This window comes from Fukomys damarensis, unplaced genomic scaffold, assembly GCF_012274545.1.
Source record: "Fukomys damarensis isolate Sample0158 unplaced genomic scaffold, DMR_v1.0_HiC HiC_scaffold_32, whole genome shotgun sequence".
NCBI classification, from domain to species: domain Eukaryota; kingdom Metazoa; phylum Chordata; class Mammalia; order Rodentia; family Bathyergidae; genus Fukomys; species Fukomys damarensis.
In genome coordinates, this window is record NW_022900944.1 from 21,072,940 (window position 1) to 21,088,361 (window position 15,422).

At 40.9% G+C, this 15,422-nt stretch overlaps 1 protein-coding gene across 1 annotated transcript in view; it reads right to left on the reverse strand.

Moving 5' to 3' along the window:
- Nucleotides 1-15,422, reverse strand: part of Fras1 (Fraser extracellular matrix complex subunit 1) — a 406,016-nt gene that overhangs the window by 96,261 nt on the left and 294,333 nt on the right. Inside the window, exons 33-38 of the mRNA XM_010628378.1 lie at nt 11,330-11,444; nt 9,684-9,821; nt 7,141-7,173; nt 3,525-3,656; nt 2,287-2,412; nt 264-511 (exon numbers count right to left, since the gene is read on the reverse strand). Coding sequence (XP_010626680.1) covers nt 264-511; nt 2,287-2,412; nt 3,525-3,656; nt 7,141-7,173; nt 9,684-9,821; nt 11,330-11,444 — 792 coding nt within the window. The remainder of the gene's footprint in view (nt 1-263; nt 512-2,286; nt 2,413-3,524; nt 3,657-7,140; nt 7,174-9,683; nt 9,822-11,329; nt 11,445-15,422) is intronic.

Here is a 15,422-nt window from a genome sequence, read left to right on the forward strand (position 1 = left end):
GTGGACTTTTCTAAAATTGGCACTGTTTCCTGTTGCTGATCACAATATCACACACACACACATTTGCTTTCATCAAAGTTTTACACATTTACTCATCTACTCCTGAGACATAGCAGATTCCTAAGAATTGCAAGAAAATTGAGAAAACGTTCTTCATATGGCCCATATACCTGCTGACTCAAATGTTCAATCTTAGCATGGTTTTCTAGTCAGCTCAATCAGAAGGTGTAGTGTGAAACAAGAGAAGCAAATGCAATACTTACCACATAAGCAAGGTGTGACCTGGTGATTGTGGTTGTGCTGTGACTCCCAACAGTCATGCTCAGAGAGGAGCCAGCAGCCAGCCGAGGCCATGGGTCCTCTGACAGGGACACCGCTACTCTTACTTGGGACATTGTCACTGTCAGGCCATCTGTGACTGAGATCTCCAGGCTGTCTTCCCGGGCAGAGGAACCATCGTGTACATACTGCAGAACGTTTTTCTCAACATCATCATATGTGAAAGTGTCACCTTCCAAGAATAAAACAAATCATAAAACCAATGTCTTCTGGAAATAAGGGTTCTCATTTACATAGCACCTCTGTGCTCAGAATTTCTTAGTACATATAGAATCATAAACTCTGGGAGCCATAAGTTAATTAGTCCAACCACCACCCACTGTAAGATTTCCTTTACAACCCTCAGTAAAGGGTGTGCTGTCCTGTTCTTCAGCACTTCCCAATGTGAGAGGTTCTTTAACAAGGTTCTCTGCAATCAGCTCTGAGCTTGCTTTTTAAAGGTTCTTAATCATACTGAGCTAAAATCTGCCTCTACAGGATCCACCCATCATTCTTATTTCTGGAAAAACAAAGAACAAGCCTCTAGTCTTTATGACAGCCCTCCTAGAATCTAATCTTGGGACTGAAAAGATTTGGGAAAACTTAAGAAAATAGATTAGTCTCGACAAGCCTATAAACACTTTGATTTTCATTGATAGTATACAGGTTTTGTAATTAAAACTGAAAAATGCACTTGAACTTAGAAACTCAAACTATATCATCTAGGGTCCTAATTCATAATAGAATAGATAGATGTCCTAGGAAAAAAGTTTCAAGTTTACATAAGTTGGGGGGAATGGGATTAAATATAACTGAAAAAGAATATGTTTTAAATTGCAGATTTATTAGAATTATAGACTCCCAACAATGTGTTACTGTTTCACTGTTGCTAGTATCCTTATGCCTAAAAAAGATAATGCAACTTTTTATATACATCTTTAGATTATATATATTGATCACACAACTATAGGTTAAATGTAGTGTTGAAGACAGAATAATGACCACAGTCCCCTAAAATTATTCCTCTAGGCTGCTACCAAGGTGTTCTAATGACATTTATTTTCTTCAGTAAATTTTTATAAGTCTACCTTTGTGACTCCCAAATGCCAATATTGGTGGTTCTTAAAAATTCAATCTGCCTTCAAGGGCAAAGATTTGTCCCACCAGACACATTTAGAAGAATGCATTAGTACATCTCTAAAAGGAGCCACATCAAAATTTTAAGAAAGTAAAGATCTTTGGAATAAGATATGGCATTTCAAGGTGACTAATTTGGATGGGGTAATTTTCACTTTGATATATAAGGCCAGACTACTAAAAAATCAGACTTGTATTTTTTAGAATTTTCTGTTCTTCCTAAATAACAAATATATATTTTCTTATAGTCAGAGGAAACACAAAAAAAATTAATTTAAAAGTGTGGCCATAACACCACACTGTTACACAGCTTAGATAACATTTCAAAAATACGTGGCCTTTTTTTTTTGGTACTGGGATCAAACTTGTGTCTTTGCACTTGCAAGGCAGGCAATGGAACCACTGAGCTAGATCCTCGGCCCTATGTTGCCTTTTATATGGATGAAGATACGTGTAGTTAACATATCAGTGTCATAATGGGAAAAATACTGCTAACATTCACACATACTAAATTAAGACAGACCAATTAACCTCCTTGAAAAAGCTATAGGAAAGCTGCCACTTTCTATTGTAACATGTCAAGTGCACTTACTCAAGTCTTAGAAATCAAGCAATCTCACCTACAGTTGGAGGAAGCAGCTTTACAGTTTTGAGGATGAAGCTACGGGGCTTGGGGTGGAAGAAGGTACCTCTAAGGCCTAGGCCAATGAGACAAACTCAAAAAGAGGTCTCTTCTCATAGTGCACCCTCTAACGATACTGCAGGCCTTTTCTGAGACATATAAAACTGTAGAACAAAAAGTCCCCCAAGCAGGTCAAGGATGGAACCTACCTGCAACCATGGGCCTTTGGAAGTCAGCTGTGTCCCTGAGGAGCACACCATGCCGTGGAGGTTTCCGAAGCTCCAAGGACAGTCCTTCAGGGACTGCTTGGGTGTCCCTCACTGCCACCTGAAGGCCTGCGGTGAGGAGAAGAAAGCATGGGGACAGGGTGGGCACAGTAGTAACTGTATTCTCTGTACACATGAAAGCCACAGGCCAGGCTGGACACCTGGGTGCGGGTAATCTGCAATCCAGTCCAGTACAACAGTGAAAGCTGATCATATAATTGACTCAAAAATGGTAAGTAGGTTCTTCTAAAAATTGACTTACAAGCAGGCACTTCTGAATTCAGAAATTTGGATTAGTTTTTTTCTTCCATACAAATGAGGACATATATAGAGAAAGGCCAGATGTAGGTCAGTGTAGACCAGCTGAGCTAGGTATTCCTTCAGAAAATACTCAAATAAACTGTTTTCTACTTTTCATTTTTTCTTTTATTATTTTCCTGAATATCCCAGGAAAGCCAAATTTCATAATGGGTGCTATGGCCATCATGAAAGTGAAGAACAGAATAAAAGTGATATATATGTTACTGTAACTGTGGCCTGCTTATAAGTTTTATGACAATTATTTTTTGGTCAAAACCCACATATAGAAATTGGATAATTAATTTTAAGACAAAATCCCACATGGAGAAACTGTATAGGCACCTACAGAGTTCATTTAACAAAAATCGCAATGCCCACTGTTTGCTAGTAAAATGTCCTTGGTGAAAGGACAATCTAAAGAGTATGCATTTTAAAAAGGAAACAATCATGTATAAAATAACAGGGCCAACTCCAACTCTTCAAACTCCTGAAGGTTACTGTAATCCATCATTTCTCCTATTCATCTTCACTTTCTAAATAGAAAAGGAGCAGTCATTGAAACTCACTCCCTGTATTCTCTTCTCTGCTATGTTACTTTATATTTTAGTGATGGCAACAAATCAAACTCTGGGAGGCTTGGAAATAAATTCTTGCTGCATTCCATCATAAGCAGTGGTCTCAGAAGAGTTTATTTTCTTCTCTCTGTGCTATGTCTATTTGCATAAGAATGGGCAGGAGTTAGGATAGAAATGAGAATAATCACAACTTCTGGGAGGGGGTGACTGTTTCTTGACAACTACCAAGAAATCTGAAGAGAAACAGCTGCTGAAATATGGTCCTGTTTTCAGAGCTGTGTTTCCTTCGGGGTTCCCAGTTCTTACCGAGGGAAGCACGGCCTCCTGGGCTGACCTCAAGCAGGGGAGCCATGACCTGGAGTGCTGGTGGTTGCCGGTCAGTGGGAAGTAAGTGAATGGTGAAGGCCATCTCTGGACTTGTGTACTCTCCATCAGAAACTAAAGAGAACACACACACATACACACACAAACACATATACCATAAATACATAAATTGTAGTCTGATCATCTTCTTCAGGCTGTTTCCAAAAGTACAGTGTTACGGTTGGGAATCCATAATGTTCCCTAAAGCCTCATTGTGTGGAAGGCTTGGTTGCCATCTGATGGGATTTGAGCAACTAAATGGATCCCGAGGTTTCAAACTTCATTAAGTAGATTAATCCACTGATTAGTTCATAGCTCTGTGGGCTTATTGGGAAGTGGGGCCTAGCTGGATCAAGCAGATCTGTAGATGATGTCTTTGAAGGTATGCCTATGTTGCTGACTCTTCTGTGGCTCTTTCACTTTCTCCATCTTTTCCTGTTTCCTGGCTGCCATGCAATGAGCAACTCACCTCCATCACATCCTTCTGCATGATGTTTCTACCTTGCCACAGTCCTACATCAATGGGGCCAGCTTACCATGGACTAAAACCTCTGAAACCATAAGCCAAAATAAATCTTTCCTCCTTTAATTTGTGTATGTGAGGTATTTTGTCCCAGCAACAGAAAAGTGACTAATATATATAGCTAGAAGCATTTTTAGATAAACTTAACACACCGAAGAGATGCTTACAGATGGAAAAAGTAAGCAAGCAAAGAAGATACTGTGTGCTGTACTAATAAAGCTTTTTTTATGGATAAGAGAAAGGAAAACAAACCAACAGAACAAAGTCATTTTAAGATAGTACATTCACAGCAAAGTGATTTTGATAAATGTTGCTGGAAAGTAGTACAAAATATGCATTTTTAAAAGATGCTGATAAAGACTTTCATTTATGCAATTTTTTGATTCAGTTCATTCCTCCAATATTCTAGAAAAATATTTCCTCTTAAGAAGTCTCTCATAAATGATGCGTCTTTGTTTCATAAGAAAATAGTTTTTGAAAGTCCAGAAAACACAGGTACAAATATTTCTCAGGGCATTTGTTTGGAAGTAAGCAGATCCATTTTCACCCGATCATTACACACAATGCCATAAACAGAAAACACCTTTATGAGCAAGAAGGTGACCTTTAGTTTACTTCCTTGTATTACGTGCATACAACTAAGCATTGATCTCCTATGGGAAATGAAGGCAGAACTGCCTGATCCTTGAGTCTTCTTTCTGTTTCCCCACACCTCAACACACTCTCTCTTTTCCAAAAGCTTGAAGGGACACTGGAGCGACCATCAGCTCATCAGTATGTTTATCTATAGTAGCTTTGAGAAAACGGTACTGGTACTGATGTGTTTGCTGGTGGGCAGGGTATCAGAAAAAGGTTTCTGTCTTCACTTTTTTCAGCACTTAGTAGCTAGTCACTAGGACTCTGATCTCACACAAAGCAAAGCAATGCTCAGTGACTCCCAATCATGATTCCATCCCTATTGTCTGGGTTGAATGTACCCTGCAGGCACTGTGCTTTAGGTTTGACTTATCCTTGAGACAGATTTGAAAATGTAGCAGATGTCTAAGGTATCCCCCATGTCCTAGAGGAATCTAGAAGACAGCAATGAAGAAGAGGGGACAGCATCCACATAGACAGTTTTATGGCTTGGGTCATTCAGGCAAGTGTCAAAGTTATTGCTGCTCTTTCTTCCTTTTTTATGTTCCATCTCCTTCTCTCTGGATGATCAAAGGGAAGGGGATGATTCTTAACTTTTGAAGCTCTGGGAACAAACTTTCCATAAATTTTAGTGGATTCTGGACTTTCTGAGGTTTCTGAAATCTACAGTTTAAAACACTGTTAAATTAAAATAAGTAATTGCAAGATACAATTTTATTTTGTTGCTCTAACTTACACTGACTTTATTTTTAGATGCGAGGAAGATCAAGGAGTCTTCAACACCCTTATTTTATAGAGAAGGAAAGGAAAGGCCTTAAAACTTAAAGAGCTCTGATCCTCCTACAGAGCTCTCCAATGTGACCTAGGCAAATCCTTGCCTCTGTAAGTTGAAAAAGCTATTTTGGGTATGTACTGCACAGCTAAAAAATATATCATCTGGGTGCCATATTTTGTAAGCAAATACAAGAACTTATAGTCAAAATGTCAGCAGCTACATATCTAACCTGTTCCTCCAGAAAAGTTTCTGAGCTCTCTGAGGAACATCTCACTGCCTTTTGGGTTAAACTCATCCTGTGGGCACCATGTCCCTGTGTGCTCCTTGCTCAGAACTACCCTGAGGGCAAGTGCTCACGTCAGGAAACCAGGTGGGTCAGGAACGTGGTCTGCTGCCTCTTCTTAGCCGACTACCCAGAATGAGCTATTCTCTCTCATCTTATGGGTTAATGTCAGGTTGGAGGTTTGTTGCTACTTTAGCAATTTACGATTCTCTCTCCCAAATCTCTCCCAAAGTATATCACTTCCTTCCTATTAGACTCTAAAATTTTTCTCAAACAAGAAATCCTGGGCAGAAAAAGATGATAATTTAAGGTCCATCCCTCTACTCTGTATAATAGGTTCAAGAATCGTTTAACTTAAGGTCTTAGAGGAGTCAATGGCTAAGCCTTCACCTACTCAAGCTTTTGGGTAAAAGCTGAGGCACACTAGTATCACACCTGCCTTTCATGCCCAATGCACACACACATCAGAATAAGCTCACTACCTCATGCTCAAAGCCAGAAATGTGTACTAAAAGTTCTGCTTCTCCTCCTTACCAGTAGTGGGAACACAAGCAGATTCTTTATTCATAGTGATGTTCAGTAGCCTCAACTTTAAAAGGCTGAAAAAAATCCTTACAGTATTCTTACAGAGATTAAGACAACATTTAGTATAGGTTCCTCTGAAAAAGGTAAAAATAGAGAGCCCTGTTGTATATTATTACTGCTTGTATGAGTTAGCTAGAGATATGTTATGAGAAATGAGCTGGTTGGGGTTTGAATCAGTCATGACACAACCCTGAAACCTGCTGTTGATTCAAGTGCGATTTTTAACCCTCAAAGAAGAAAGGAAGGCCTGTGAGTTTGAGAGAAGTGCTTTTTCTGCCCCATCAAAGTTTTTCTCTGCATGAAATGTAACAGGATACATGGGTGGCTGATTCTAATAGGTTCATCCATCCCACCTGAGCAGCCATATTAAAAATACTATTTGTGGTCAATCACCCTCACTCTCACCTGAACAAGAAACCTTGACTTTATAATGCATCAGCACAAACAGCAGGTCTGACCCTGCTTTTGCTGATCGGTGCTTAGCTTCTATTGCGTGTGAACTAATACTAGGATGCTGAGGTTTTCAACACCCAAATTTCTCCACTCATGCTGTGTGTCATAAGACTTTTCCCTGCATTAGCAATTCAATGAATAGCTCTACCCACAACTACATACAACCACTATTCTTAGCTGAATGTAACCCAGGGATGATTATGTGCCAATCACTAGTTTGGGAGCTACACATTGATGATGATGATGATTTAAGAAGGGAAGGGGTAATTCCATTTTGTAACAAAATTGAGATTAAAGTTTTTACCTGTAAAGTAGAATTTCACAGATTCTGGGAGACCTGAAAGAGCAAGAGAGAAAATCAGTATATTAAACATTCTGGGATCAGAGTGACAGGTAGAAGGGACAAACTATGGAAAAGATATTAAGAAAACAAAAAATGTTTTACTTTAAATTAAATTATTCTGGTTTAAGGAATAGCAGGTCATTTGCTGATATGCTGTATTTAATAGTGTTAGTAATAATTTTAAATAGCAAAAGGAACCACATAGTGGAGTAATTTTATATCATAGCAGTTAAGAGTGATTTATAATACATTCATTCAGATCCTGTTTTATCAGTACATAGACTCCTATAAAGTGGTAAATGGGGTGAGGTTGTATATCACTCTAGGGTGCTCTAGGGTGGTTCAATGCCACTGTAGCCCTGAGTGATGGCTGGGACATTGATTTACACACAGTAACCGTGCAAGGGATTTATCTTGCAGCATTTATCCCATAGGTTATACAGGACAGGGCTCTGCTCTCTCAAAGGAGACTCTAGAAACCAAGACAAATGTAGCAGATCTGGAAATTACTTCAACCAAGGCTGACACGTTTTCTTTGCCTCTAACCTCAGGATATCTTTGGGATTTCTTATAAAGTAGGTCTGGTAAAACAGGGGCTAGAGCACCATGAACGTTTTCATGGACTATTAGTTACCCAGTTATTATACACTAGGGACACTCTTCAGAGAAGGGGCCTTTTCCTGCTCTCAGAGACTTTCAATCTAACTGAGGAGTTAATTAGTTTCTGGATGAATGAACTTATATTAAATAATGGTAACTATGTAATATGTTTACCATAATAAAAAAATTCTAAAATTATTTAACCTATCATCATAAGAATTTCTAAAATTATTTAACCCACAAGAAGCTCTCAGCTCTTCTGTATGAACAAATCTACTATGTAAAATAATACCCTACATTCACTGCATTATATGGTGCACACATCCTAAAGGTCTTACAGAAAGAGGTTTCAGATTTTCAGGATCAATCAAAGGCAGAGACATATTTAGAGGTAAGGACTCACAGCTCCAGCTAGCTTTGCTTACTGGATCAAGGAAAGAGACAAAGTGGTGAGGTTTAAGGCTATCATGGTTTTGTGGAAGGACATGCACCAGCTTCAATGAGAAACTATTTTTCCACTCAATCTTTCCTTTCAAGTCTGGGTGCTAATCCCAACAGGTCACCCTCATTCTGCATCCTCCACTACACCTCCCTGAAGTCCTGCAGGCCCTTTGTGCTGATCCCTACCTCCCCCACCCCCCAATCACATGCCCATCTACCCGTGGTAAAGAGCTCCTTCTTAAAGCTGTCTACTGGGCCTTTACACCTCCGGGGCTCCTCTTGTTCTACGGAGACCCAAATCCCGAGAGGCCCACAGGATGCAGAGGTCTCGCCTGTCTTCCACAAGGCTCATGATCCCTCCCTGGGTCCACATCACAGACACACTGCTTCCATCAAGCCTCGGACACCTCCTTTCTTCAGGAGTGTGCTCCCCACTGTCCCTACATGCTCCTATAGCCCTGGTAGCGTCCATCTATCCACCACTGTGATACTTTGAGCAGGCCCCTTTAGCTCTCAGTCTAAGTCAGCCTAACTGTGTATCCTTCTGCCATGGAATGTTCTGCTGCCTTTTCAGAGCTCCCATTGCAGTGTGCAATTAAAGATTCATAACTGGGGTTAATTATCCCCATACCTACATCCCAAATGGGCAAAGAGCAGGACCCACAACCTCTTTGCTCACCGGTTACAAGGTATGATCAGAATATACTGTTTAAATTTTTAAAAAATTTAAAGATACAGTTAAAGATTTATTGCCATTCATCAGACTCAAAATACTCCCCCCTTGCTTTGAACACACTTTATCCCATCCTCCTCACCACTTTCTGAAGCACTTCTGCAAATTCTCTTTCATGAGTATCTCTATGAGGTATGATCAACAATACAGTAAATGCTGGGGCTGAGTGGAAATGAAAATTCATAAAAACATTATATGTGTCTTCATCTACCTTATTCACTGGGTCTGGCACTGTGAAACTTCTGGCTCTTCTCCAAAGTCAAAATGACTATAAAAGGTACATGTTTTGGTATTGATTCAGGACATCAAATCAGTCATGACCAGAATTGCTTCACAAAGTGGCAAGAATGACAGGACAGGTGTGTTCAATGAGAAGGGGAGTATTGTGAGGGAAACTAATGGCAAAGTGTCTTTTACTTTGTTAAATGTTTAAAGAAATTTAAGCCTTTACCATATCTTTCCAGCACACATCATATCGCCAAGCTCCACTCAGTCTTTGGCACATAGGAGCCACAAAATAAGTTTACTGCAAGTACATCTATGTGCATGAATTAATGGAAAAAAAGAAAGAACTGAGCCCATGTCACATATTGGTGAACAGGGCATATGGTCTTTTGAGTAGCTTTAAAGCAGTGTCGCCAAGCTGTGCAGAGGACTTGTGGGATGAGTCAGGTGAGCCATGAAGATGCAGAGTGCAATCTGGGTGCACAAGGCAGAAAGAGAGCATTACCAGCGAAGGAGAAGGCCATGATCTCTTGGAGATGCGATGCTGCTGAGGGAGGCCGGTACAGGACTTTGCCCTGATTAACGTCTTCCTGAGTGAAGTACACGATGGGAGAGAGGGGCCGGTCCCTGTGCTCAATGGCACCTGAGAAGAGAGAGAGGGGCAGGAGTGTCAGCAGTCACTCTCAAGGCCGGCCTGCTCCTTGTGGGAGTCTTCTACCCGGCTACTGAGAGCGTGACACTCTCAGTCTGTCCTCGGTGAGCTGTTCTCCAAATCGAAAGCCCAGAAAATCTTGACTTGGGCTCATGGAATACCAGGCATATAAGATAAAAACAAATGCTCTCAATGTAGCTTAGACCATACAGATTTCTCAGTAATTACGAGACTCTCCCAGGTGAGTTTCAGGGAGAGGTCAAGGTCTCTGAGATATAAGTACAGACTGGTCTTCTAATGCTGCTCAAAAAGATTTTTCTCAATTTTTCTTCTTTTCTTCAGAAAGCCCCTAATCTCTATGATGATCTGTCAACAATAACATTGATTCAATATTCTAAGAACTGGATAATCACTTGGCGTGTGATCAACGTTTTAGGGGCTACAGATTTGCCTGTTATTCATAAATTTTGCAATACAGAACTGATGCTGCAATAATCTTTCATGTCTCATTCAGATTTCTTTCTCTTCTTCTACTGGGGATTGAACCCAGGGCCTTCATATTGAGCTACATCCCAAGACCTTGTCCTACTTTTAATTTTGAGACAGTGTCTTACTAAGTCACATAGACTCCCAGTATGGGCTTGAACTTGTGATGTTCCTGCCTCAGCCTCCCAGAGTGCTGGGATTACAGGTGTGTGTCACCAGCCCCAGTTCCACTCACTCTTTAAAGGAAGGGCACACATGAGGCTTGGTATTGAACTGATTCACCTTTGGAGAGGCTGAGAAACCAACAGCCACATTCCACAGAACAGCTTGGACTACTGGTCTGAACTCACAATGAAGGGAGAACCTCCAGCTGCAAACTGGCAGACTGAAACAGAAAAGATGCCTTTTAGGCTTTACATTTCTTTGGTCTTTATCAAGGGGCAGTGCAGTCTGAGGGCAGTGCAGAATGGTATCCACAGAAGCTGACCTTTCTACAACCAATGTCATCCTATGAATGAAGCCCAAAGGTAAGGGACCTAATGGCTGTGGACTCAGGACAGGGGTCCACTGCTCCTGTGACTGTAGTTCCACACTTCCCTGTTGCCCATGGGAGCAGAACTGACTTATGCACTGTGGAAGGCAGGAATATGCGTGGCCAGACCTTTTGGCTCCTGATTATTTTGGTCACAACCTTATGGGGGCAGGTTCTGTCCCTGTGGACCATGCCTGCGTGTGTATCTGGCACTACTAGTGGTAGAGGGTGCTCACTCCAGCAGTGCTGTGTTCTCCAGTGTAGCTCTGTTGGCACCAAAGCCAACGCAGTCTTCCATGGCCATTCATCTCTATTTGTTCTAAGCTAGACAACAGGAGCATGGGGTAGCAGTCATTGTTATTCCTTAAAACCTTGACAAGTATCCACATATATAAGCACCCAAACCCCCAGTTTTAAAGACTGATCCACAACTAAAAGACTATAGTTCACAGGAAAGATCACACCCCCACACCCATCTTACCTTGATTTGGGTGCAGAGGTAGAGTGATATTGTATACAATCCTCCCACTGGGCCTCTCAGAGTGTACAAAGGACAGGGAATGAGGCTGAATGACTGTCAGGCCATCTTCCTGAGCCTAAATTTAGAGAGGAAGAAGACAAGAAGAAGCAGAAGAAGAAAAAGAAGAAGAAGATCTGGTGAAAACCAGATCCAGAAGCAAAAACAAAGCTTAGTAAGAAAACCAAAATACATTCACTCTGGGATTTTAAATAAGTCACAGTTAACAAAATTTTATGCAAGAGTTCAAAAGAAGAATTGGATCTTCTGTGAGCAGATTTGTCCCAGTCTCAGGAACCTCTCAGGGTCACAGAGGCCTTCTCAAGTTTTCCTTGTGTCCTGCCCCCAGGTCTACATCTCTGCACACTGTGGGATCCCAATATGGCTGCTTTTTCCCCAGGTAGGACTTGCAATGGAACACAGAAATGAAGCACCACAGCTGGCTATTCTACTATTATTCACACCTGGCTCAGCAACATGTCTCTGTTCCTTAAACTTGATGGGCTAAAAAAGTTGAATCTGATAAGATCTGAAGGTTTAAATCTTGGCCTCAAAGGATCTTCCGAGTATTACCCCAGCCTCCAGCCTTGCTAATGCAGACTGTGATGTTTTCTGCTTTCTAAGGGCTAAAAATGAACCCACTTTAAACCCAGAGAGGCACTTGAAAATAGACAATATGTCTCTTTGCCTTCATTCTACTATTCACTGTAAAATCTGAATTACAAGCCCATGCTAAATGACAAAGGGCCTAGGAGACAGTGCTCTAACCACCCCCCCGCATTGTAGCCGTAGCCCCAACCTTTGTTCAAACCCTGGCTTAAAAATGTAAGGCAATCTTGTACTGGTTGAAGTCCGGATCATGATTAATGTGTAAGTTAGTGGTTCTAGACTATGAGATAAACTCTGTACTGTACACAGAGAGCCCAAGTTAATTGTCAAACTGTTTTCTCATCCTGAATGTCTTGGTGGCCTTTGAAACATCCTATAGGTATCTGTTAATCATCAATGTGTGACTGCCGAGTACATGACTGCTGACCACCAGCTCAGATCAGCAGACCATTAACCTTTGTCCCCTGCCTGCAAGCTTAAAATGTTAACCCCCCTTTTTACCCCCCTATAAAAAGGATCTCAGCCCCTGAGCTGGCGCCTCTCCGAGCCAGCTACTTGGTTCCGAGAGTGTTGTCTGGCTAGACTAATAAAGGTCTGTTTACCATCTAGCCTGGTGTGTTCCTTCCTGAATGACTCTCTTTCCTCTGTAGAGTTCCCGGAGTCTTGCTGAGCTATAAGACTCAGCATTGTGAAGACCTTTTCGGCTGTTCACGCTCCTTGGAGTGGAAGTGAGACTTTAAGTCTTAACATTCATCAACACTAGACATGGCTATTTTCTCTTCTGGCTTCCAGGACCCAATGAATGAGTCCAGCAATTTGAACCAGATGGCAGTGTTCCTTGCTTACACCATCTATTCACCTCCTATCCACCAACAAGGCCACACTCAAAAATAAAACGGAGCCTGACTCGTATGCCCAGTGGGTTAGGGAGAGCAGCAGCAAAAACAGCATGGAGAGAAGAAAAACTAGTTTGAGCGCAAGCCTTTGCTTGGGTCATGCATGATGTTTTAAAACAGAACAAGAGATTCTGCCTGTTTTAGGCTTTTCCTAACTGACCCCTGAAGGTAGGTTCGAATTTGACATGCTTTCCTGCTCTTTTGAAGCTCTGCCTCTTTTCAGAAAGAATTTCCCCATTTAGACAAGGATTAAGTGGGGCTCAGTAATGCTACCAGAGGAGGGTGTGGTGTCCTTCATTTTAATCATAAAAAGATTGAAGGTTGCAGTTGCTCTGTAATTGTCCCCAAGGCATACTTGTCCTGGGGAGAGGCAGCATCTGCAGGTTAGGACAATCCCCCTATAAGGAAAGAGTCGTATTTCAGGCCCTCACTCAGATCTGGAATGTAATGAGCAAGGAAAATTAAAATTGCAAACAGCAGCTGGGCTCTCACCCTAAAATAAAACAAGTAAGGACAACAAGTTTAAAATACGCACCCTATATAAGGTATTTATAGCCCACTTGTGTGTAGGCACAGGTGGGCACAGATACAGGGACACATAAGTACAGACTCAGTGCAGTTCAGTACCGTTTATCACCTTCTAGTTTCAAAACCCCCACAATAACTGAAAATGCTCAGTTGCTGTAGAAAATTCAGATGTTCCTAAAACAACAACATGATGAGATGAGAGAATGATCCTGGACGTCGTAGGACTGTAGAATGGGAAATGTGCTCCAGCTGAGACACAGACGTTCTATTCTGGAACTTATGGATACAATTTCTGTATTAATGTAAATAGACAATAGGCAGAAAAAAATGAGGATCTGATTCTCTGAGCAAAGCAATACTGAGATAGAGATATATCAAAGAGTAATCAATTTTTATACTGGTGACTTGGAATGTTCAATATCAATTAAGCGTAGTATGAAATGAGAGATTAAACTTCATGGAAATCATTACAGAAGACATTTTTTATCACATCTTTGTTAACAAAAGAAAATTAAAGAATAGTGACTTTTATAATACCCATATTACCTCTGAATATACCCCCGAATCCACACCCTTCTCCCTACATCTCCACTGTCCCCACTGTGCTGGGAGCCCGGCTATCAGAAGTCCCTACATTGGTCCCTGCATGCTCATCTCCCAAGCAGTCTGTCTGGGCAGACATTGGGTCTCACACTAGGACTCTGCTCAGCACCCTGTGGTGGCTTTGCTCTCAGAATAAAAGCCAAGTGCTTATCATGGTCTCTGGGGTCCTACACAAAGTGCGCCCACCACAACATTGACCGCATCTGTGAGGTCATGTTCATTACTCTCCCTTTTACTCCCTGTGCTCTTGGGACACCCTCTAGGAGCAGATCACAAACTGAAGTTGTCGCTCCCTCCATGTTCCTGACTCAATGAATGGCATCTCTGTAATTTTAATCTCTCTCTCTCTCTCTCTCTCTCTCCCCCTTATTAACCCATTTTAAAATACAATATAGTAGTGCTATGCACACTGTTGTACATCACAATTTATGGAACTTTTCTGACAAAACTGAAACTGTATATGCATTGAACGATCATATAATATTTGTCTTTTTCATAACTGGCATATTTCACTTAGTATAATGTCCTCAAGGTTCATCTATTGTACATATAGACAGGATTTCCTCCTTTTGTAGACCACATTATAGTCTGCTATATAACTCTACATGTAGGTATGCAGATATACATCAGATCTATATCACATATATATGCACATATATACCTCACATCTTCTTTGTCCATTTAACTGTTGATGAGCATTTAAATTGCTTCTACTTTTTGACTATTGACAGGGATAAGCAAGTATCTTCTCAAGTTTTCCCTGATCTTTAACCCTTATCGCCACTACATGGGCTTCATGCCACCAACCTTTCTTGCTTTAGGTGACAGCAAAAGTCTATTTGCTTCTGGCGTACCCTCAATCCAGGATGTTCTCTACCTTCAGCCAGAATGATTTTCCTAGTTTGCTAATTAAAAATCTGTTCATGGTATTTTTCTGCTTTAAATCTTTCAACATTCTACATGCCCCAACAGTATTTTAGACTGAAATGGAAATTCCATCTTATCTTTAAGGTCTTCCCACGACCTAGCTGTCATTTCTTGCTGCATTTATATGTAGGAATTTATAATCCAGCCACCCGAGTGTCCTGTAATTCTTGGGTGTCTCCATGTTTTTCCATGGCTACTACTGTTGTCTGGGATGAATTTCCTCAGTTTTAGTCTAGATCAGTGCTCCTTTGAGGGTGATGTTCTCAGCAGCCATCAGTTCCACTTGAGAATTTACTAGAAATGTAGATTCTTGGTTGCACACCACATCCACTAAACTAGAAAACAATGGGGTTGGTTCTAATCTATATCTTAATAAATTCTATAGGTGACTAATACAGGATTAAGTTTGAGATCTTGAGAACCAGGATCTTGTACTTTTATATTCATATATGAGTATGCCATATATGTATTTTCTATACATATATGTATGTGTG